The following is a 23,143-nucleotide window of genomic DNA, read 5'->3' as shown; positions in this document are numbered from 1 at the left end:
CAAGGGAAGGAGACCTTCCTTTTCTCTTTACAACCCCTAGCTTCATTTTGCTCATGTCCTTGACCCCCAATGAGAAAGCCCCTTGAATGAATCTTCAATGCAAGCTACTTAATGACATGCAAGGAGCTTGTCCTAAAGCAAAAGATTGTTTTTTATGATTTTTCCAAATTGCAAACTTGAACTATAGTGATACACTTTGTAAGGCAATTACAAGCTTTGCTTGTAGCCAAAGGCTATGCATAATACCTTTGATGTGGATTATCTTGATCGCACAAACATGCACAGTTGCTAGAATATGAGTCCATTCAAAGGGTTTGGGAAGATGTTTTGGAAAGGGTTCTGGTACTCCAGCTTCATCTGCCACAAACATTAGCAGTACATCCGTGCAATAATTAGAACATACTATTTCAATGAATTAGTAAATATAGAAAACATATTATTATGAGAACCTTATTTGAAGCAACCACTAGCTTTGGAATTGCTTGCACTGAAGGATGTAATGCTTACACCAGGTCCTGGAAAGACTGGAAAATGCATAGGCTTGCAGTAACAAGGCATCCGGAGATGGACGCTGTCACTGCCTTTCACTCCGGTTAGAGAGAGAGAGAGAGAGAGAGAGAGAGAGAGAACACATGCCTTTAAAATTTCATGGGTATTCCATTTTACAGGGGCTGAAACTCCTTGGACATACACCCTCCCTTTTTGCCAAAAGGGAGTGCCAACAAATGAGAACATTACCTGCTTATCACACGTCGATACGTATAGTGATTGCATAAGTAGATGACATTGTTTTATATGCACATCAAATTTGGCGCATTAAGGAGCCCTACCGTGAGAGAATTCAGAGAAAACCATATTTTGGGCAAGAATAAAGGCAATAACTTCATCTTGTACATGGGGATCATTTGTCAGGATCATGTTTCAAAAGGCTGCTATTTAAGAACCCCAAAATAAGGTCTCCATATGCCAGAACTCCTTTGTTTTTCAAGATTCATGAACTTACAGCCTGAAGACCAATGACACCTGCCAAACTCAAGTACAAACATGATATTAGTGGCAGCATTACAAGCATATCTACCTGGTGTGACTAGAGACAAGCCAATCATGTCCGAGAATAGAGCTCACCACATGCGAGTCGGCCTCCTGCATTTCCCGTGGTCTTGCTGAGTTCATGATTGCCTGCGAAGCCAAGGGCAACAACCATTTATGTCCTCAAGACTAAGTGCCACAATGCAATAAAGAAGGGCGACAGGAAGCCCCTGCCAATACCATTGCCCAATGTGTCAACAAACTAAACCCACAAAAACTCAACCTTAACAGCAATGCGACTAGGATAAATCTGCAGAAGAGGGCAACGTGCCTACATGGGCACAAAGTGTGCACATAAAATCTAGCAGGAGACAGACTCCAATCGCAATGAAACTTTGCAGGGGCATCCAGATTAGTGCATTGCATAGTAATGACTCAATTCTGCAGTCAACAACATCCCCACTAAAGTCTGTAATGTTCAGTAGGAGGAGTGGAACTATATGCTCCCACACACGAGCACACATATATACCTAGATGAATCCAGGATAAGCCCAAATTTACCCTTAAAGGAAAGTGCAAGGTATAGACCCATGGTAGTCACCCACAAGACAATATAACCATCAGCTCCATCATGCATAGTATTGACTAAATACCACGACATCCCCACTAACGTCGTCAGTGCTGTACTAACATACACTCCCAAACACAACACACACAACACACACATGAGCATACATCAACACAAAGTTCAGCATACTGAGTTTCTGTCATGACTCCGGACATCAAGGGGGGCAGACTCAGCCATAATGAAGCCTAGAACTAAACAGGCACTAAATCGGAAAACTTAGCACAAAAATGAGGTAGTTGATACAGGGCATACGCACCACAAAAGATGGAAAGAATTAGCACAATATCAACTGATAGTAACTCGGACGAGCACACACATATACAACAGACGTTTGTATACTAATTTTCCATCTTGATCAAGTATGCAGTGAACATGAAGCTTTCCCTTGTCTCCCACACATAAATGTATTGTGGCCTTAATGCAGAGGGTTGTCACACCATGTACTACACATATATCAGAATGAATGTAATCATAAAACTATGCTGGCTCTTATCATGCAGGTACCTCTTCCCAGGTCATCTGGATCAGCATGCACGACCACGGCACGACCTATGATAGAGTTCACACCTGCCAAAGGGATCTGCAGTATTAAAGCACAACATACTCAAGATCAGCACACGAGTAGTAACAGCCATCTCGCCATTAAACAGCAGCAACCACTCAATGCATAGGTAATATCCGCATTGATACCTTACTGTCCGATCGCAAAAACAAACTTTCTTCACAATAACCATCACACTCATGCATACCTGGCTATCCATAATCGTAAATTCGACATGTCCTGCAAACAGCAATCATGTCCCATTCACTTTGAAGAGAGGCTTGTGAAAAAGTGGACTGCATAAACAAGCTTAATACTACTGCTACCATCTTCTCCAGCCTCGACATTGCCAAGATCACCAGCATGCCGGTCTTCATCCTCTGGTGCACCATGTTGCTTACAGTGGGGGTTGAAGTGCCCACCTTTCATACATTTGCTGAATGAAATGAGCACTTTCCAAAAAAAGGAGCAAGCATAAAGGAAAAAAGTGCTAGAATTCAATATATTTCAGAGCCCCACCTGTTGAAAGGCAACCATTGGTTGTGTCGCCCAGAGCATGGATATGGAATCCATGCAATCCAGGCCGCAACCCAGATATCTTTGCTACCACAGTTGTTGGGCCTGCACTAGTCCATGAAGGAAGGAAACATATGAGCCCTTACTTAGACCTGTAATATGAATTTTGGTATTTTGTAAAATTCTAACATCGATTTTGTTGATATAGTGTTTCTAATAAACAAAGTCAAATAACCTAGCCACTTTTATTAAGGCCAAAAATTGACAGGCCAACAAACTGGTATAACTGTCCAAGCTTCCAAAAGAAAAAATTCCCAAAATACCTCACAAATTTGACAATTACCCCTCATGTTTTGCTAACAATTCCCAAAATGCCCATCATTTTTTCAAAATACCCCTTGTTAGTCTCATAAACATTTCTCAAGACATTTTTCTTTGCGAATCTTCATAGGATCATTGGTTTCTCCTAATAGAAGATGGTAGAACTAGTATTGTTGTTGCTAAATTAGCTTTATCTGAAACAAATATAATTCTAAATGCATTATTGGATTTATAAGTGAGGGTTTTCTCGCTGGAGACATCCAAGTATAGATATTTCTAGTGCGTCATTCAGAGGAATGATAAGAGCATTGTGAACGGGAATATCTATAGGCCACCAACAATGCATCACATCGATAGGGAGAATCGAGAAGAAGTATTTGACCATCCGGATTGGACATCTCCCATGCGTCATGCGATGGGTGACATTAAGCATCGCGAAGGAGTTGTTCCATAAGTTCAGTAAGAAGAAACTAAGTAATGGGTATTCCTAATGTGTCACACAGTGGGTGTGTCCCAAGACGGGCACCACGTGACAATAGAAAAGAACAGACTGAACAAACTTTTAGCACTTCAATAACAACTGAAGAGAGAGAGACGACACGCGACTCGGAGTGGCAGAATTCCACCCCAGAGAGTATTGGCCCCAAACCTTGGCACCCCTTTCGGTATTTCTTTATATTGCATCAACACTGTACAAGCCGGTACTCCAAACTCTGCACCTTCTCCAAGAAGCATGCCAGAGAATGAGCCCTGACCTCAAATTTAAAGGCCCTAGGCCCCAAAAGCGGTTTAAAGTAAAAAGCTTTCAAACTCAAAAGCATCTGGTCCAAAAGCAAAGCCAAAAAGCTGCCAGCGTAAATCACGGAAATCCGTACAGCTTGCCACGTCATCATGCCAATGCAATTTTCAAAAATCTGCCACGTCATCAGTTTTTGCGTGTGTGCGGGTCCTGCTTTATTTTAATCCTTTATGTCACTTGGGGCCCCATCGGACGGGAGGACTTCTTCTGTTACTTGTTCTTCTTAGGGTTCAGGCCCCTTGGCCAGCATCTGCAATTTGGCTCCATTCTTTAGGGCTTTGACACGTCAGCAGTTTGTTACATCTTGAAAGAGAGTAATCGTCCGCGATTACAGCATATCTGCAAAACAACTCAAGTTAGCTCGAAAGAAAATTTCCGATGGTCATTCCGAGGGACAATCAGTTTGCTCTTTTTATTAAAGTTAGCTTCTCCTTTCTGCTCTTTTGATCAAGGAATTAGCTTCTCCTTTCGGCTGTTTTGATCAAGGAGTTAGCTTCTCCTTTCGGCTCTTTTGATCAAGGAGTTAGCTTCTCCTTTCGTCCAGATCGGAACTCTTGATATTCGGCATAGTAAAATTAGACATCACACCCAGACCGTACTGATCCTCCATGGGTGTCTTGATGCACTAAAAAATTACATACCAAAGCAATCTCATCCAATTAGGAATATTCAGTAGTTGGCACATCACAATGCAACACAAATGCTCACATATGCATGTTACAAGACATAGAAACATAAAGCCGCCGATGAACACTCCTCCCGCATAACCTAACAAGGTCCGGGCCGGGAGATATTCAACGACTCCCTCATCACTCCTCCCGCATAACCTAAAAAGGTCCGGGCCGGGAGATATTGTCACGTGACACATCCAAGCCTGTGTGTCCATGGACAAGCTACAACATAACAGGGTTCAGTTCAGTCAAGTCAGTCTAAAATAGGAAGTGATCTGGCACTTTTGTGAGTCTGTTTGCAGACCGTGCATGTCCAGACACTTAGTGTAGATGCATATCCTCTGGTTGCACACAACATGATCATCGGTATTCCCACCAGAATCCATCCGATTCCATCAGGGGAATTTTCCAGTGCATTTAGCCTATTTTTCCTATTTTTGGTATTTTCACTTAATATTTTTAAGTGACTTCCCAACAAAAGTAGGTAGGGCAATTTTGCTAAGTTTGTATATAAGCAAACCCAAGTTAGCACTTTCTGGCAAAAGAGGCAACAGGAGCACATGCTCAACAGACACTTTCTCAGCAGAACCCCAACAATACCCCCTTGGCGTTTTTGGTTCCTCCATCCTCGCCATAGACAGTCAGCCTAGCGTTTTGGTTTTCCATCAACATCTCATCTAGCGCTTCAGCAAACAGCAGAAAGACATAGCGGTTTTGCATACCTTCAACACTTCCACAGTCCAAGCGTTTTCAGCCATCCCTCGATCGCCATCACCCCCAGGACCTTAGCGTTTCCACTAACGCTAGCAAGCAGGCAACGTTTTTGGTTTTCAGCCGTGAATGCATCAGATGGTCAGCGTTTTCAGCCCTATTGGATAGCAGGAGATTCAGCCCTAGTTGGTTGCAGAAGACCCCCATTTTCAGCCCATAAAAATGCAGCCAAAACAGTCATTTTCAGCCACCCAAAACAGCCCAAAGATTTGCAGATTTTCAGCAGATAGAAGACCACAGATTTCAGCCCTAAAGTCGTCGTCGTCATCACCGTCGTCGTCATCGGCATAGTCCAAGTTGCATCAGTCCATTGCATACGCATTGTACCACTTTGTGCAATCAAAAGTAGACCACTCTCGCCGACGAGAGTGGAGGGTTTTACAACGTCTCTGGTGTCGTATCTCTCTCTCTCTCAGTCTCATACACTTGCACGCACAGTGTCCATTCACTTTGTTTGTGATCATAGCACTTTCCATTAAGAACGGAAGGCTCTCCCTTCCATAAGAACTAAAAGGAACCTTGAGCACAGTTCGGAGCACTCATCTTGAGCAAAGCGCAAACAATCATTCCACTGCACCTGACAGATATAGAGGCCTTTTACAACCAAACTCCCCCCAGACCGCAGCCTGCGTCGTTTGGAGGTGCTAAGAGTAACCACTGCTCAGACTTCTTAATACTCCTCCCGCAACAATACTCCCCCTGTAAATAACCACAAGGGTCCGGGCCATGAGTAAAAAAACACAACACTTTTCAATCATTTTACACTACCCCCGCAAACAAGGGTCCGGGCCATGAGTATGAACAAGCATTCTCAAACATAATTTCTCACTACTCCACCCGGGAGTAAAATCACCAATCATTGAAACCAGTATTAAAACCAGAGTCAAACAATTCAAATTGGCACCAAGACAGGTTCAAAACAGATACCATCCATTTCAAACATTCCAAATAGGATCACCAAACAAGTTCTCAAACAGATTTCAAACTAATAATGCAATCTCGACATAAGCCAAGCTCGAAACGTCGACTGATTGTCCTCCTGGAACCTGCACCAAAAATTAGGGTTAGGTTCATTCCGTAAGGTTGTAGCCGAGCACAGCATGGTCCATCAGACAGTGTTTCTTTAGTCCCAAGATAGCAATCGCATCGAACCTCCAAGGTTAACAACTCAAGAAGAGACATCTACTGAGAGATGTCGAGAAATTTCAAGATATACTTTGCTAGGGTTTCCATGGCAAGCATTTCAGGATACCCCACTCTGCCAGAAGTTGCACTCTGAAGGAAGATGTCAGAAACCATATAACTTCGGACAATACTTTTTTTTCTTGAAAGCTTGCCAAGTACTTGGAGTATGTCGCTTGGTAGCTGTAGACAGCAACATCTGCATGGCACTGCTTCTGAGAAAAACAGTGACTTGAAACAAATCTGGATCCTTCTCTTGCAAGTGATCTTAATTGGTTTATGCCATGTAAGACATGAGCGGTGAAGACGGGAGCGCGTCCGATGCGCGATGAAGTAAGGGTGGGAGTGGCTGATAAGTCCGGGTTGGAGGGCCAAGATACCTCAAATAAAATTCCAATATATATCTTTGTCTGCTCTTTTGTACGACCGGTATGCTTTCAGAAAAGCACACGCCTGATGCTCTGACACCACTGTCACAAGACGGGCACCACGTGCCAATAGAAAAGAACAGACTGATCAGACTTTTAGCACTTCAATAACAACTGAACTGAGAGAGAGAGAGAGAGAGAGAGAGAGACGACACGCGACAGGGAGTGGCGGAATTCCACCCCAGAGCGTATTGGCCCCAAACCTTGGCGCCCCTTTCGGTATTTCTTTATACTGCATCAACACTGTACAAGCCGGTACTCCAGACTCTGCACCTTCTCCAGGAAGCATGCCAGAGAATGAGCCCTAACCTCATATTTAAAGGGCCTAGGCCCCAAAAGCAGTTTAAAGTAAAAAGCCTTCAAACTCAAAAGCATCTGGTTCAAAAGTAAAGCCAAAAAGCTGCCAGCGTAAATCACGGAAATCCGTACAGCTGCACGTCATCAGCCAACGCAAAACGCAGAAATCCGTATAGCTTGCCACGTCATCATGCCAGCGCAATATTTGAAAATCTACCACGTCATCAGTTTTTGCGTGTGTGCGGGTCCTGCTTTATTTTAATCCTTTATGTCACTTGGGGCCCCATCGGACGGGAGGACTTCTACTGTTACTTGTTCTTCTTAGGGTTTAGGCCCCTCGGCCAGCATCTGCAAGTTGGCTCCATTCTTTAGGGCTTTGACACATCAGCAGTTTGTTACAGGGTGGCGAAAGGGAATATTCTATAGTCAGAAGGAATTCAGAACTGAGTCAAAGTTGTGCACAAGAAATAAGACAAACACTTGAATGAAGATGGGTTCAGAATAAGCTTTGAGTAAATGTAGTTGCTTTTTAAAAAGCGAGTTTCTTTTTGGGAAAACAAGTGCTTTTCTGTAAAGAACTCTACGTTCGCATTGCATCTGTGCGTGAGACAACATCCAAGGAAGCCTAGGCTGTTAAGTGATTACTGAGTTTTTGACATGTTCATACCATTTTCAAGTGTATATGGCCACCTACGTAATAAGAGGGTAGCCCTTGGTAAATAAAGCAACATGTAATGTGCAACGGAAGTGAATGATGGTATATGCTCAGGATGAGTGTTCAATGCGTACTCAAGGTTCCTTTTACTGAAGGGGAGAGAGAGCCCCCCTTTCTACTTTATGAGAGATTGTCCAATGACCAAAACAAAAGAGAGTGAAAACTGTGAGTAAAAGTGATGTGAGTGAGAATAATAATAATAAAAATGCCCTGCTAAGAGTTGGTTTCCGCACGGTAGGAAAAGGTTCACATGCGCTGAAAATGCTTATGCTTGGTGCGAGATATTGATGCTAATGGGTTGTGCAATCAGAGGGTATGCAGCTACTCTAAGTGCCTGGACATGCATGTCCTACGTACAGGCTCAAAACAGTGCCAGAACACTTCCTAGGCTTACCTAAACCCTAGAAATAGGAGTTACAGCTTGTCCACATGCACATGGGGTTAGATGTGCACATGACACAGCAAGAAACTGGGTGCCTTCTTATAATGCACCCAACGACTTCTCTCTCCTTTTTGGGTGTGGGCAACAAGAGATGAGCCTTTTCTCTCTCTAGGTGCCCTACCAAGCCAAGGGAAAGTTTCCCTATTCCTGCCTGTTGGGATTGTGGCTTTGGCCCATACGGAAAACTTGTGTGAATCATCTCTTCTATAGTCAACAATCTAGTCATCATATGAGCATGTGAGGGCACATGGTCTAGCACACTTGGCATGGTGAGCTACACAAGAGTCCAAGATAGGCCACATGTGGCCACTTGGTTGATTCCTTGACCTTTCAAAGAGATGCTAAGTGATCTTGAGAGGTGCACCTAGCCACTTGCTACTACTACATAAAGTAGCTTTATCTTGTACAATTAAAGTGTTGTGATTAGTTCACTATCAATCATGTTATCGTTTGAGTTTACATTGAGTCCATTGCTTTCTTTCATTTCTATGAATGCCACACTCTTGCACTCACCATAGATCCTAACAATTGGTATCAGAGCATAGGTTAGGGTGCAATTCAGTCTAACCACTCCTTACTTTCTAATCAGTGCATAATTAACTAGTACGGGGTGTTCTTGAGTCAAGCTCTTGAGCATTCAGTCTAACCACTCTTAACTTTCTAATTAGTGCTTAATTAACTAGTGTGGGCATGTTTTTGAGTCAAGCTCTTGAGCCACTACCTTCTTAGTTAATCAAGGCTCAATTATATTTGGTATACACCTTGGAGAAGGAAGTTTGGTGGCTACACATCAATTTGGAGCACCTTGATAATTTTTTGAATCCCAAAATCCATTGATTTTGAAGCTCCTATTATCCCTAATCTACTGACAATTGATAGAATTGGCTCATGTGTGTATCTCTACTTCGTCATAAGTTTCGAATGCACCAAACAAAGTTCTATTTGGCCCATATATAATCAAGCTTTCCATTGATTAAAGCCTCAAAGTTTTGCAACCCATTCTCTCATTTTCTGCAGTAAAGATAGAGAAAGTGTGTGTGTGTGTGTGCGCGCGCACGCACTTGAGAGCATTTAATGCTTAGGGTACTTTTGGTGGGGAGAAGACCTTCAATTTCTACTAACCATGTAAAGGCCTCCTAATAATAGGAGTTGACCCTTTGTTGAGGGGCCATACCCAAAGAAGCCACCCCATTTTGTCTTGGCACCCGAGGACTTCAAAAATACCCCCAATTGCATTATATATTTTCGGGTCCGTGATTGGATCCCCACGACCTGGCATCACAAGTAGGCGAGTTCGGTGCCTTTCTGCTACCCTGCCCCGTCCGACCAGCGGACATCACCGCCGCGCTCAATTGGGTTTTTTAGACCTTTTTTGGGTCCGCCCCTACAAGGGCTCCCTTTCCGCGGCCTTGCAGCACCAAGGCACCACACCACTTCCCCCAATAGAACCAGTTCCCATTGTTCTTCCTCTACTCTAGAGGAGAATCACATTCAGCAGGGAGTTTCAAACTCGAGGAAAATTCAAGGAGGGCTTCTCACAACAGTCCACCCATTAGGTGTTCGAGAAGGACAAGTTCACATAAAAACCAAGTAAGCTTTGCAGAGCAAAAGAGCTTCCATCGAATCAAAGCCCAAGAGGACTTCCCTTGAAAGCCTTCAAGAGTCTTCTCTCAAACATCGAGCAAAGGAATTCTCTTTCCTCGCCCTTTCTCTCTTTCCCTAAAATTTTAAGTTAAACAAATTTTGCATCCCAAGGTATACCTTTTGCAACGTATATAGTCGTTCTCGTCTACGGGGATGATTTGATATTGTGCTACTGTGAGGAGATAGACACTGCCCTTGAAGAGTCTTCAAGTGGTAAGACCGTTCTATCTGGCACCATGAGAGAAAAGAGAAAGCCATCTTCAAGGGGAGAAGCAACATCATCATCACCTAATTTTGCATCTAGTTTTCTGTCATAAACTGTTGACGTGTCAAGCCACTGAAGAACGGAGCCAACTTGTAGATCCCGGCCAAGGGGCCTAAACCCCAAGTGAAGAAGCAACAGAAAAAGAAGAAGTTCCCACCAACTGACCCTGTTCGCACCTGTATGGATTGCCCGTAATTTGCGCTTACAGGCTGTACGGAATACCGCGTTCTACGTTGATTGCTGACGTAGCACCTGTACAGATTTTTGTATTTTCCGTCGGTTGATGTCAGTGCCAGCTTTTTTACCAGATGCTTTTGGGGGTTATAGCTTTTTATGTAAGTGCTTTTGAGGGGCCAAGGGCCTTTAAATATCACCTTAAGGACCCCTTCTCTGGCGTTCTCATGGGAGCGGAAGCAGAGCAAGAGCCTCAAGCTGTTGTACCAATTTCAAGAAATATAAAGAAATATCGAAAGGGGCGCCAAGGTTTGGAGCCAATGCTCTCTCTTGGGGTGGAACTCCGCCACTCCTCGTCTCGTGTGTCATGCATCTCTTTCAGTTCAGTTGTTATTTGAAGTGCTTAAAGTTATTCGGTCTCTTCTTTTCCGTTGGCACATGGTGCCTGTCCCGTTACATTTTGCACTTACCAGCACTGCATCTAGTTTTGCATCCAATAAAAGTATTAAGAATGGTAAGAATGTAGAAAGCCCGAACATATAGCAAAGAATTATTGGAGGTTTAAACAGTGTACACACTGTGGAAAGATGCAGCATCCCTCTTCCAAGTGTTGAAGCAGACAACATCCAGAGAGCAGCACAGTAGGAGAGATGGACGTGAAGCCAGTGTCCCGCGACCTGGCAGCGATAGTGGCAACTTGCAAACAAAATATGGGTAAATCCCAGCCTCATTTTTTGGAATCATCTTTCAGGGCACCTCAATCTGTTTAGATAGCTTGGTCCTAAGAGGCTCGTAGTTTGAGGGGAGGTGTCTTTGGCCTCCGTAGGTCCGGCCTTCATGGCATAACCTTTGTGGTTTGGCCTTTTGTTACAGTGTGAGGTCTTTGTAGTGGGTCACTAGTTTAGTCCTAAATCCAAGGAGATGTTTGTTGAGATTGTGGCCTTTGGCCAAAACCCAGCAACTGGTGTGTGAATCATCTCTTCTACAGTAAACAGTCTAGTCATTATATGAGCATGTGAGGCCACATAGTCTAACACACTTGGCATGGTGAGTTGCACAAGAGTCCAAGATAGCCTCTCATATTTCTAGGAGCCACATATGGCCGTTTGGTTAATTCCTAGGCCTATCCGAGAGATTGATTCATGCCTTGTCTACTTGGAAGCATTATCTTCTAGGACTCAGGAGCAGACTTTGTGATCAAGACCGATCGTGTCAGATGCAACAAAAAGGATTTCGCTCGAATCTAGTACTCCACACAAACACAAGGGACACTTTACTTCACTTGAAAGAACTGAATTGAACTCAATGAAAGAGAGAGACACGAGAGAGAGAGAGAGAGAGAGAGAGAGAGAGAGAAAAGAGACGACACCGAATGTCGGGTCCCAAACCCTCAAGGGTCCCTTTGCTCTGTTGCTTGAGTAAATACTTTCTTTATTCTTGCTACAATGACTAAATGCTGAGATGTTGATGCTAATAGGTACTGATGCAACTGATGTTGGGTACTAGGTATGTTAGATGCAGCGGAATGAATGTTTGCGCTTTGCTCAAGATGAGTGCTCCGAACTGTGCTCAAGGTTCCTTTTGTTCTTATGGAAGGTAGAGCCTTCCGTTCTTGATGAGAGAATGCTATGATCACAAACAAAGTGAGTGGACACTGTGCGTGCAAGTGTATGAGACTAAGAGATAGAGAGAGAAGAGAGATACGACACCAGAGACATTGTAAAACCCTCCTCCGAAGGCCCCACTCTCATCGGCGAGAGTGGTCTACTTATGATTGCACAATCTGGTACAAATGGAACGCACGAGACTGATGCAAGTTTAGGCTATGTTGACAATGACAACAGGGATGGCGATGGCGACAATAGGGCTGAAAATGGGATGGTTCTAACTGTTGTCCAAAAAACGCTAACTGCTGAAATCAGCTGCGATGGAAACGCTGATTTCGAGGCTGTTTTGTATTGCTGAAAACGCAGATTTTTGCCTTCCAAAAACGCAGCTGTTCCTGCTGTGTATAGCTCTGAAAAACGCTGCCAAATCTGATGCGACTCAAGCTGAAAACGCAGCCTGATCTGCTGCTGAAAAACGCTAAGAATTCAGCCCTATAGCGATGTGAAAAACACTGGCCTCTACAGCTTGCTGACGATCTGGGAAACGCTGGCTTCTAGGGTGTGAACCCGGCGAGGTAAGTGCTGAAAACGCCAAGGGGAGAGGTTGGCGATGATGCAACAAAACGCTATACTGAGGGTAAGGGAAAAACGCCAATGCTAGTGAATGCTTGAGGGTTCTTGCTGAGAGAGGGGAGGACCTATTGCCAAAGGCTTGCTGTACCAGAGTTACCCGGAACGCGGAACGGGAACGGCGACGGGCCTCCCTGCGGAACGAGGGAACGGGAATGGGCCCGGAACGGGAACGGCGCGGAACGGCAGGCTAAAAAAACACCCAAATATTATTTTTTTTAGCGTTATGTGTTTGAATACAAGTAGTATTAGAGTCCTTTGACTCTAATACCCACAAAAAACACGATTCGAAGACCATTTAACCTTATTATGACTTGATTGGGATGTGAGGCGCCCAGAGTACATAGCCAGATGAACAACAATGAGCAAACACAATGCCCATAGTACATACACAATGCTCTCAAATAATTGCAAGAGTAGTAGTCAGAGATAACACTTTGGAATTAATTATGGCTAACATAGTAACAAGCCTCAAGGGCCGCCAGCGGCCAAGGTGCTACAAAAAAACCAAAGGGGGGCAAAGTTCAAACCAGACTTCAGTGACCACAATACCAAAAGATTGAAGGTGACAAATACCATAAAGATGCTAGTAGCTACAAATGGCAAAGAGGGCAAGGCTCAAGCAGCAATACAAAAAGGTGGATAAATGGCAAAGACTCAAGACTCAAGAGCCACTAGCCTGAGAGGCCTCCCAATCCGTAGTAGCCGGCTGTAAATCATGCACATCCTCCCATTCCTCATCATCGAGGTCTAGGTCCGGCTCGATCTCAGCCACAGATGAAGTACCTGGTGTTGGTGGATGTGCATCTCCACCCGCCTGAGAAGCCTCTTGCTCCATCTCCCACTGTGTAAAAGGATCTGTCTGTTTGTCTGTACTCTTGCAAAGCATTTTCAAATTTGCGCTGACGAAGACAAGATCATTAGCCTTCTCCACTCCAAGCCGATTCCTCTTCTTGGAAGCAATGTGGCTAAAGGTACTCCACAATTGCTCCAAGCATGAGGTACTAACTGACTGGCTGAGAATACGGATCGCCAATCTCTGAAGCTCAGGGCCATCATAGCCATAGTCCTCCACCAAAGCACTGAACCTATTTTCCTGCGATCAATCTGAGCATCTGGACTGCCAAATGACCCTCGCATCTCTCTGTACTGTCTCAGCTGATCTCTGACAATGCGTCGCCCATCTCTGTCTAGAACCATCTTGTTTAAGATCTCTGTAAATTGGTTCATGACTTCCCTATCTGTCTCTTGCCCTGCACCTTGGAACTCTGGATCCACCATGTACGCTGCCCCGTGTAAAGGAGAGGCATATGAATTCCACCTCGAGCTGCAAAGCGCATGGATCTCCTCATATCGCTCTGCGTTCGGCTCAAGCTGTGCAAGCTGCTCAATCATGCGGTCCATTGCCTCATAAATCTTGCCAATGCAAGGATCCATGCCATCCAGAACTCGAAGCAAATGAACCACCGGTTTTACCTGTGCATCTAGACTCTTAAGCTCCTTCCAGAACTCAAGATCCTCTGCCTTATCCTTGCACAAAATCCTTGCAACTGTCTTTGCATAGGGGGAGGTGGTGAACTCATCACTGATGAAAACCTGTCGGACCGCATTTTGACATTCAGACAGCCTGCGTACAAGAAGAAAGTTGAATGCGAAGCGGGTATCTGAATACTTTAGAAGCACTTTGCCGCCCGACCTCTTGAGGTACTCACTCCGAACCAAGTTGTGATTGTTGATGAAAGTAACCATCTTCACTGCATCAGCAATGACTGGAGCAATCCAGTCTAGCTTGCCGATGTCTTTCAGAAGGTTGTTCAAGCAGTGTGCCATGCAAAAGCACACTGTCACATGCGGTGTAACTGACTTGGACACTCCAAGTCAAGAATCAACCGCGACAGCACCAAATAACCACTTCAAAACAATTCACAGATCACAATAGATTTGCACTGGCCCGGCGGAGTTCCGTGCCTAGAGATATTGGCCCCAAAGACCGGCGCCCCTTTCGGTGTTTCTTTTTGTATTAATCAATCATCAAAGTACAAGAGAGCGGTTAGGATTTCACTCTCAGACTCTGCGTCCAGCTCCTCTGAGAAGTGAGGCCCTCACCACTAATTTAAAGGTTACAAGGGATGCTCAAAAGCAGAGCCCCAAAAGCTTTTAAAATCAAAAGCATCAGTTCTCTCTCTCTCTCTTAGAGAATCTTTTCTCTTTTTTTTTATTAAAAAAAAAAGCAAAAGCAAAAAAAAATTTGCGTCGCTCATCATTTTCCAAAAAAAAAAATTTAATTTTTTTTTTAATAATCCGCCTCCACGATTTCCGGAATTTAGGGTTTCTAGCAAAAATTAGGGTTTGCAAGAATTTTAGGGTTTCTGGCAGAAATTAGGGTTTCTACTGTCCGCCACGTCATCACTTTGTGACATACCCCCCTCTTGAAAGCATTGTAATCGACCGCGATTACGCCTGCAAAACCGACAAAAGCCATAAACCGTCTTAGCAGACACTGACTGTTAGTACCTACGTACTAGGAACACACATCTAGCACATGTACAAAATCAACAGTCACATCACACGACATCACCGGACATCACAAGACATCACATGACATTCAACATTCATTCGGATCTTAGACCATGATTTATCGGCAATGTAGCTAGCAATCACATCTAGGTCCAATCGGGACCTCATCGATGTCCGATTGACTAACCCCTATTGCAACCATGTCTATTCGAGATCAATCAGACCAAAATGCTGCAGTCATTTCGGCTATCAGTTCCTGCACTCACAAGAAGTCAAGAACAAATCAGTATCATAATCAGGAATTCCATTTCATAAAGTCATCCAGCAGAATACTGTCAGCTCTCAGTATCCCTGAAGCTCAAAGAGACATCAGTGACTTTAGTATCAAAATCGAGGCATCTGTTGACAAAGGAGTGGAGTAACTCCTCTCTTGTGCATCCCACTGCACCAGATCTTCGGCCAAGCTGTGTTCTGGGTTCCGTTTGGAGTAGACTATGCTAAACCAAAACATCGAGGTAAAGTTTCACAATCCGAGGAGTATCTGCTAGGTCCTCCTCCTCCATCCACTTCGCATCAAATGCAGGAAAGTTCTTGAACTTAACCAAGAACCGCCTTCGGACTTTACCTTTCTTCGTATCATTATGTGCCAAAATCTGTTCAGGAACAAGGATCTCCTCGTTTTCTTCCACTTCGGGTTGCTCATCAGGCTCCCCATCATCAGGCACATCACCCTTAACAGGTTTCAAGAGACTCACATGCAATGCATTATGAATCCTCCAAGTATCTAGCAGTTCCAATCGGAAGGAGACATCATTTATCTTGTCAGTAATCTGGAAAGGTCCGTAGTATCACATACTAAGCTTTGGAAAAAGCCTCTTCTTTCCCTTTTTCTTTCTTAGGCGTGCCTTCTCAAAAGTAAGAGCACCCAATCATCCTCCTTCAGTTTCCAGTCGCGACGATGTCGATCCGCTGCCTTTTTCTGTCGTTCTTGAGACTCCTGCAAAGTCTCGCGAACCTTGGCAAAAGCCGTATCCAAATCTCGCGAATATTCATCCGCTTCAAATTTCTAATCTTTCGTGCTCAGGAAGGATGGAACCTTCGCAACAGTTTCAACAATCTCACATGGCGTCTTCCCCGTCGAAGAGTGTATCGTGTTATTGTAGGCCAATTCCACCAAAGGTAAGTTCTTTTCCCATTGAGTCTTCTGATGCGAGATACAAGACTTCAATAAATCTAAAATCACTGAATTGGCAATCTCAAATTGCCCGTCAGTCTGCAAGTGGAACGATGACGAGAACTGCAACCGCGTGCCAATGTTCTCCCAAATTGCCTTCCAAAACAAACTCATAAATCTGGGGTCTCTGTCGGAGACAATCGTCTCAGGCGTGCCATGTAATCGGAAAATCATCGTGATCATTCTGTATTCTCGGGAGATCAAAAAAAAATGAAATCCATTTCAATATTTTCCAAGGGGCGGGTGGGTATGGGTAAAGGCTGTAACAATCCCTGTGCCTTATGCCTGTCAAACTTGACCTTCTGGCATACCAAGCAACTGCGCACAAACTCTTCCACATCCTTCTTCAGTCTCCGCCAAAAGAAATCTCTCTCTACCCCTTTCATGGTGGTAGCAATGCCGCGGTGACCCGTAAAAGGTGGACAGTGGCAATCAGTCATAACCTTTTCCCTCAACGGCTGTGTAATGCACAACATAGTCTTTTTCATCAAGTAGCCTTCCCGAAGCAAGTATCCAACTACTGTCTCCCCATCCCGTATCCGTGTGAAAATATATGCAAAATCTGTATCTGTGGCATATTGATCGACCATATCCTCGAAGCTCCTATGATGTATCGCGGAAATAGCCAGAACCAACGGTTTCCGAGACAAAGCATCTGCCACCACATTCTTCTGTCCCTGCACATGGACAATCTGGAAGTGGAACTGTGACAAGATGTTCACCCACCGCATCTGCTTTTCCGAAAGCTGCTTCTGTGACAAGAAGTAGTGCAAACTCTGATGGTCTGTAAAGACAGTAAAATCCGCTCCGAGTAGGTAATGCCGCCACTGAGTAAGAGCGTGGATAACCGCCAAAAGCTCTTTCCCATAGATCTGTGCTGTCATCTCCGGCCTAGAGAACAAACGGCTCTCGTAAGCTATGACATGGCCTTCTTGCATCAAGACCGCACCCAGACTACGACCACAAGCATCACAAAATACTTCAAATGACTTCTGCAAGTCCGGCAAAGTCAAATCTGGTCCTGTAGTGAATTTCTCTTTCAATGTCTGAAAGGCAGTCACCTCTGTGGGTCCCCACGAAAAAGGTACTTCTTTCTGTGTCAAGGTATGCAAAGGGGAAGCAACCTCTGCAAACTTTCGTATGAACCGCCTGTAGTACGAACACAGTCCCAAGAAGCTTCTAACTTCATGGACATTCCTCAAATCGGGCCAATCACGGATAGTCTCTATCTTGGCTGGATCCATTTGCACTCTTGCTGCTGACACAATGTGTCCCAAAAAGTGTACCTCTGGTAGGAAAAATTCACTTTTCTTTGCATTAATCACTAACTTGTGATCTCGTAATGCCTGAAAGACTTGAAGCAGATGATCTCTGTGTTCTGCCTCATTCTTGGAGAAAACAATGATGTCGTCAAAGAAAGTGCCAACAAATAGCCTGTACTCTCGAAAAATCCTGTCCATCATCCGGTTAAATGTCGCAGGAGCATTGGTTAAGCCAAAAGGCATCACCAAAAACTCAAATAACCCAAAAGTCGTCCGAAAAGCTGTCTTGTAGACATCTCCTGGTGCTATCCTGATCTGATGATATCCACTCTTGAAGTCAATCCTGCTAAAGCACGAGGATCCCTATAACCTGTCGAGTATATCATCGATCCTAGGAATCGGAAATCTGTTCTTGATGGTGATTTCGTTGAGAGTGCTATAATCGATGCACATTCTCCAAGATCCATCTTTCTTCAAAACCAACAACACTGGAAAGCAATACGGTGAAGTACTAGGTTGGACAAGACCCTTTTCCAAGAGGTCTTTCACTGGGTTCATAATCTTTTCATTCTGTACTCGGCTCACACGATAAGGTGGCCGATTCGGTGGCGTGCTTCCAGATATCAGATCAATGGTATGATCTTCAGGCCCTCTCAAAAGCAATCGGCATGAGCGTGGAGAAAAAAAATCTTGGCGTTCTTTTCTTCAGGTCAAAACATATTCAACTTTTATCCATCGTTCAGTTCTCCCAAAAGAATGAGTAAGAAAACTGAAGTTCATCAAGTACAATCTCTAAGCCCTTCATTTATTTATCAAAGTCGCTTTCTCGGCCCGGTAGTCAACCACGGCGTAGTTCTTGTGGTACCAAGGGATCCCGAGTAGAACGTCACTCACGTGCCCTGAACACCCCTGTCATTGCAAACGAAGTTTGCCAATGCTCGGTGTAATGGCAACATCCCATCCGGGTGCCAGTCGAACTACCTCCACCTGTGGTGTCAGTCTGTCGGGCGTAGTTCCAAATCGAGCTGCCAATTCCAAGTGAAAAGAAGCTGGCCTTGGCTCCTTCAAAAGAGCTTCCTGATCCTTCGCTTTGAGCCGAAAGCGGCAAAGTTTGTACTTTCATTCATTAGATTCGGTGCAGGTCCCACGCCATGTGGTACCAGTTCTGCTTTTCTATCTGCCTTTTCTGCCACATTCCTCAGCTGCTCTCGAACTCTCAGACCTGTCGTCGTCTTTATCATTCTGTTCTTTCTGTGCCTTATCAGGGCACTTTGCGGAAATATGTCCATGTTTCCTGCATCCAAAGCACTTCCCCTCTCTGATGAAGCGAGCTCTCTCCTCAGGAGTAAGCTTGGGTTGTGCATCCTTTTTCTCTGGCTTGCTCTTTTTCTTTCTATTTTCATTCCCAGAAGTCTGTTCGGCTCGTTGTGTCATGGCCTTATCTGTGGGGTAGGTCAGACTGCCAGAGTGAATGGCAAAGCCCCGCTTCGCATGACTCATCAACTCCTGAATAGAAGCTGACTTCTGTTCCAAGCAGTGATTTCGGATCTCTGTAGGTAGACCCAAGGTAAACCGCTCAATCTGTTCTCTGAACGAGATCTTCTTTAATGAAGAGCTCCAGAATCTTTCACAATAAGAATTCACTGTATCGCTCTTGGTCATCCGGAGATGATTCCAAGCAGCTCGTATATCTCGCTCAAACTCTTGAGTCAACCAAGAAGAAATAAAAAGCCTCTTGAATTTCAGCCATGTAACTGGCACAATCTTGCTTAATAGAAGCGTGGACCACCAAGTACGAGCATTCCCCTTAGAGTAAGAGGCAGCTCTCCGAATCTTGGAGTGCTCTGAATAGCGTCCTCCCACGAAAGCGATGTCAAACTGTTGTATAAAAGACAAAGCCTTCGAAGCATCTGAGTATCCTGAAAAGTATCAAACTTGATCGAGTGGCCACCTTCCTTAAACTCTCGGACTTTCTTGCTTTTATCTTCGAGAAAGTCATACTGGTTGGCTTTGTAAAAATTCTTCTTGTTCGCATAAAACTTTCCGTCATCGGAATCTGAGCTGTCTGTAGACGAGTCCTCAGTAGAACTGTCAGTCTCTGGGCGAGATTTAGCCTTCTTTGCCTTTCTCATGCCCTTTCCAAAGCGTTGCTTCTTGCTTCGCTTTTTACCTTTTCTATCTTCTTCGCTCGAATCCGAGGAGCTAGAAGAACTGTCAGAAGAAGAAGAAGAAGAACTGGGTAGGTCTTCAAACTTGACGCGCTTCTTCAATTTCTTTGCCTTGTCAAATGTCGACCGACGACCCAAATATCCCGGGAAGTCAATGCCTTTCTTCTGCTTTTTACCGTGCTTTTCGGCTTTCTTTTGCGTGTCAAAAAGCTGAGCAATCCGTGCATCAACCACGTTTTCCAGTTCCTGCTCCGTATATTTTCTTGGAGGCAGAAGGTTTCTTGAGAGCGGGTTTCGGGAGTGGTGTTGTGGTTCTCTTCCACTCCATCTGTACCTCTTTCAAAGAGGTCTGGTTCATATATTTTGCCATCTTCGGGTCCTTGGCAAAATTGAGCATCATCTTTGTTGCATTGCCAATCAATTGACGACACTCCATCTCTGTTTGCTCCGCCTGAGTAGGCCGAGGCGGGCCATACTCTCTGTCTGAATCTTCGTTGTGATCCCAGCCCGCATCTCCAGATGCAGAGGGAGTCGACTGATCATTGCCTGAAGCCACATGTGCCGCGGAAAAAAAATTCGGGGATCGGATTTCCCGTAGAAGAGAAATCGGCCGTGCTCTGATACCACTGGAACTGACTTGGACACTCCAAGTCAAGAATCAACCGCGACAGCACCAAATAACCACTTCAAAACAATTCCCAGATCACAATAGATTTGCACTGGCCCGGCGGAGTTCCGTGCCTAGAGATATTGGCCCCAAAGACTGGCGCCCCTTTCGGTATTTCTTTTTGTATTAATCAATCATCAAAGTACAAGAGAGCGGTTAGGATTTCACTCTCAGACTCTGCGTCCAGCTCCTCTGAGAAGTGAGGCCCTCACCACTAATTTAAAGGTTACAAGGGATGCCCAAAAGCAGAGCCCCAAAAGCTTTTAACATCAAAAGCATCAGTTCTCTCTCTCTCTCTTAGAGAATCTTTTCTCTTTTTTTTTATAAAAAAAAAAAGCAAAAGCAAAATTTGCGTCGCTCATCATTTTCCAAAAAAAAAAAAAAAAAAAAAATTAATAATCCGCCTCCGCGATTTCCAGAATTTAGGGTTTCTAGCAAAAATTAGGGTTTGCAGGAATTTTAGGGTTTTTGGCAGAAATTAGGGTTTCTATTGTCCGCCACGTCATCACTTTGTGACATGCGGATAGTGGCCCTCTATGATAGCTGCTGCTGCCCTGTTTGATGCCTCCCCATCTGTGACAAAGGCCACCACGTGTTGCTCACCGATGGTTTCTATGGCCGCTGTCCACTCTGCAGAGAAGACATCGGCGGACTTGCCACTCTCAATGGCATCATGAGAGTGCACAAAGTACATCTCTCCACTGGAGTATGCGATGAGACCATGGATAGATCTCTTCCTTGTATCGCTCCACCCGTCAGCAATGAGGGAAACGCCATGTTTTGCCCAAAGACGCTGAATGTTGAGGGTTGCTTGCTCCACGATAGCCTTCTCTCGATCGAGCAAGGTGGTTCGGAGAGCCTCTGAAGATGGCGGCACATAGCCGGTGCCATACTCTCCTATCCGTTGCACCATGACTTTCCAATACTCCGACCTATTTCGATCAAACATAGAAGAGGTTAGTATCAAAAAAGTGGAAACGACGATAACGGAAGAAATGAGAGAGAAGATTGATGAATCATAAAACAATGTACATACCTCGCTGCGACAAATGGGATATGGTCGTGATAGAAGAATCGGGCCACGGCCGCATCCACCTCTTCTTTCTTCTTTGGGTCCCAAGAGGTGGTAAGGGTCTTTTGGCGACGAATTGGACCTTTTGAAGATGCACCAACACCTACACCGGGTAGAGAGGAAGAAGGGAAAATGAGGGTCTTTGGATCAATACCTTTGCGTGCCGGCTTGGCTTTTATGGTTGAATTGCCGATCCTTTTCCTCGAGCTCCTTCCTCTTCTCGATGGTTACGTTGGCACAAAATTTCACCTCATGTCCCGGCACTCGAAGAAAGTGTGCCCTCACTTTGTCATGCCCCCCTTTCCGCGTGTAAGAGCATAGCTTGCATCCCCATGCACGAGAACCTCCCGCCGCCGACAAGGTGCCCTCCGAGGTCACTTCATCCCACCACGACCATTCCTTCGCCTTTTGAGTGTTGCCCGCATGAACGGAGGGGGTTGAACGAGAAGAAGAGGCCATGGATGATGGATTATCCGTGAAAGAGAGAGCTTGATCTTGAACTTTGAGAGAGAGAGAGAGAGGGATTGAGAGAGAGAGGCTTGCCGCTTGATTCCGTGAGAGCTTGAGCCTTGAGCCTTGAAAGTTGAGGGTTAGAACTTAGAAGTTAGCCCAAGAGAGAGAGAGGTTGAGAGCTTGAGCCTTGAGGCATGCCGCGGCGCCACACTATGGCTTGAGAGTTGAGAGCAAGCTAGGGAGAATGAGCTTGACTTGAGAGTTGAGAGCAAGGCTCAAGCAAGGGAGAATGGGCCTTGAGGCTTGATGAGTGTGTGAAGAATGGGGGAGGAGGGGAGCATTATATACTTTTTTGACTGCTGAAAATGGCCGTTGGCTGCCTAACAGTCATTTTTTTCAATTTCAAAAACTACCGTTTATGGCCGTTCCGGTCCGTTCCGTCCCGTTCTAGCCCGTTCCGGTAGTCCCGTTCCGGTGACAGTTTCCAGCCGGAACGCCGTTCCGTTCCGACGCGTTCCAGAAAATCCCAGCCAGCCGGAACGCCGTTTCGGCGTTCCAAGGCCCGAAATGTCCGTTCCCTGGTAACACTGTGCTGTACACCTGGCTCATCTACCATTTAGTGCTAACTTTGGTTTGCTTATATATTTTCTTACCCAAATTGCCCTACCTACTTTTGTTGGAAAGTCGCTTAAATTAATAAGTGAAAAATGCCAAAAATAGGTAAAATAGGCTAAATGCACTGGGAAATTCCCCTGATAGAATCTGATAGATTCTGATGGAAATACTGATGGTCATGCTGTGTGCAACCAGAGGATATGCATCTATACTAAGTGACTGGGCATGCACGGTCTACGAATAGACTCACAAAAAGTGCCAGATCACTTCTAATCTAGACTGACTGGACTGACGGAAACCCTGTTATGGTGTAGCTTGTCCACGGACACATAGGGTTGGATGTGTCACGTGACATCCCCTCCTTTTCAAAGTGAGGTACTGGTACCGAACTGTATGGCGTCGAGGGAGATCGCCAATAGCATCCGGAATCTTGGAAGGGACTCTTCGCCGGCCCACTCTGATGTGTGGATCGTGCGGTAATTGAACTTCATAAAG

The 23,143-nt window shown here is 44.9% G+C and overlaps 1 protein-coding gene across 1 annotated transcript in view; it reads right to left on the bottom strand.

Annotated features, from left to right (window-relative positions):
* Positions 1–620: 620 nt before the first annotated feature.
* The window catches only part of LOC147430616 (superoxide dismutase [Cu-Zn] 1-like), a 33,605-nt gene continuing 11,082 nt past the window's right edge, over positions 621–23,143 (bottom strand). Inside the window, exons 2-7 of the mRNA XM_086493208.1 lie at positions 2,718–2,819; positions 2,525–2,620; positions 2,407–2,438; positions 2,162–2,237; positions 1,126–1,179; positions 621–1,023 (exon numbers count right to left, since the gene is read on the bottom strand). Of these exons, the coding sequence (XP_086349334.1) occupies positions 992–1,023; positions 1,126–1,179; positions 2,162–2,237; positions 2,407–2,438; positions 2,525–2,620; positions 2,718–2,819 (392 nt within the window). The 3' untranslated portion in view covers positions 621–991. The remainder of the gene's footprint in view (positions 1,024–1,125; positions 1,180–2,161; positions 2,238–2,406; positions 2,439–2,524; positions 2,621–2,717; positions 2,820–23,143) is intronic.

This window comes from Adiantum capillus-veneris, chromosome 21 (assembly GCF_014529385.1).
Source record: "Adiantum capillus-veneris isolate H3 chromosome 21, ASM1452938v2, whole genome shotgun sequence".
NCBI classification, from domain to species: Eukaryota; Viridiplantae; Streptophyta; class Polypodiopsida; order Polypodiales; family Pteridaceae; genus Adiantum; species Adiantum capillus-veneris.
Note: the sequence above shows the minus strand (reverse complement) of the source record. Positions and strands in the feature narration are given on the sequence as shown.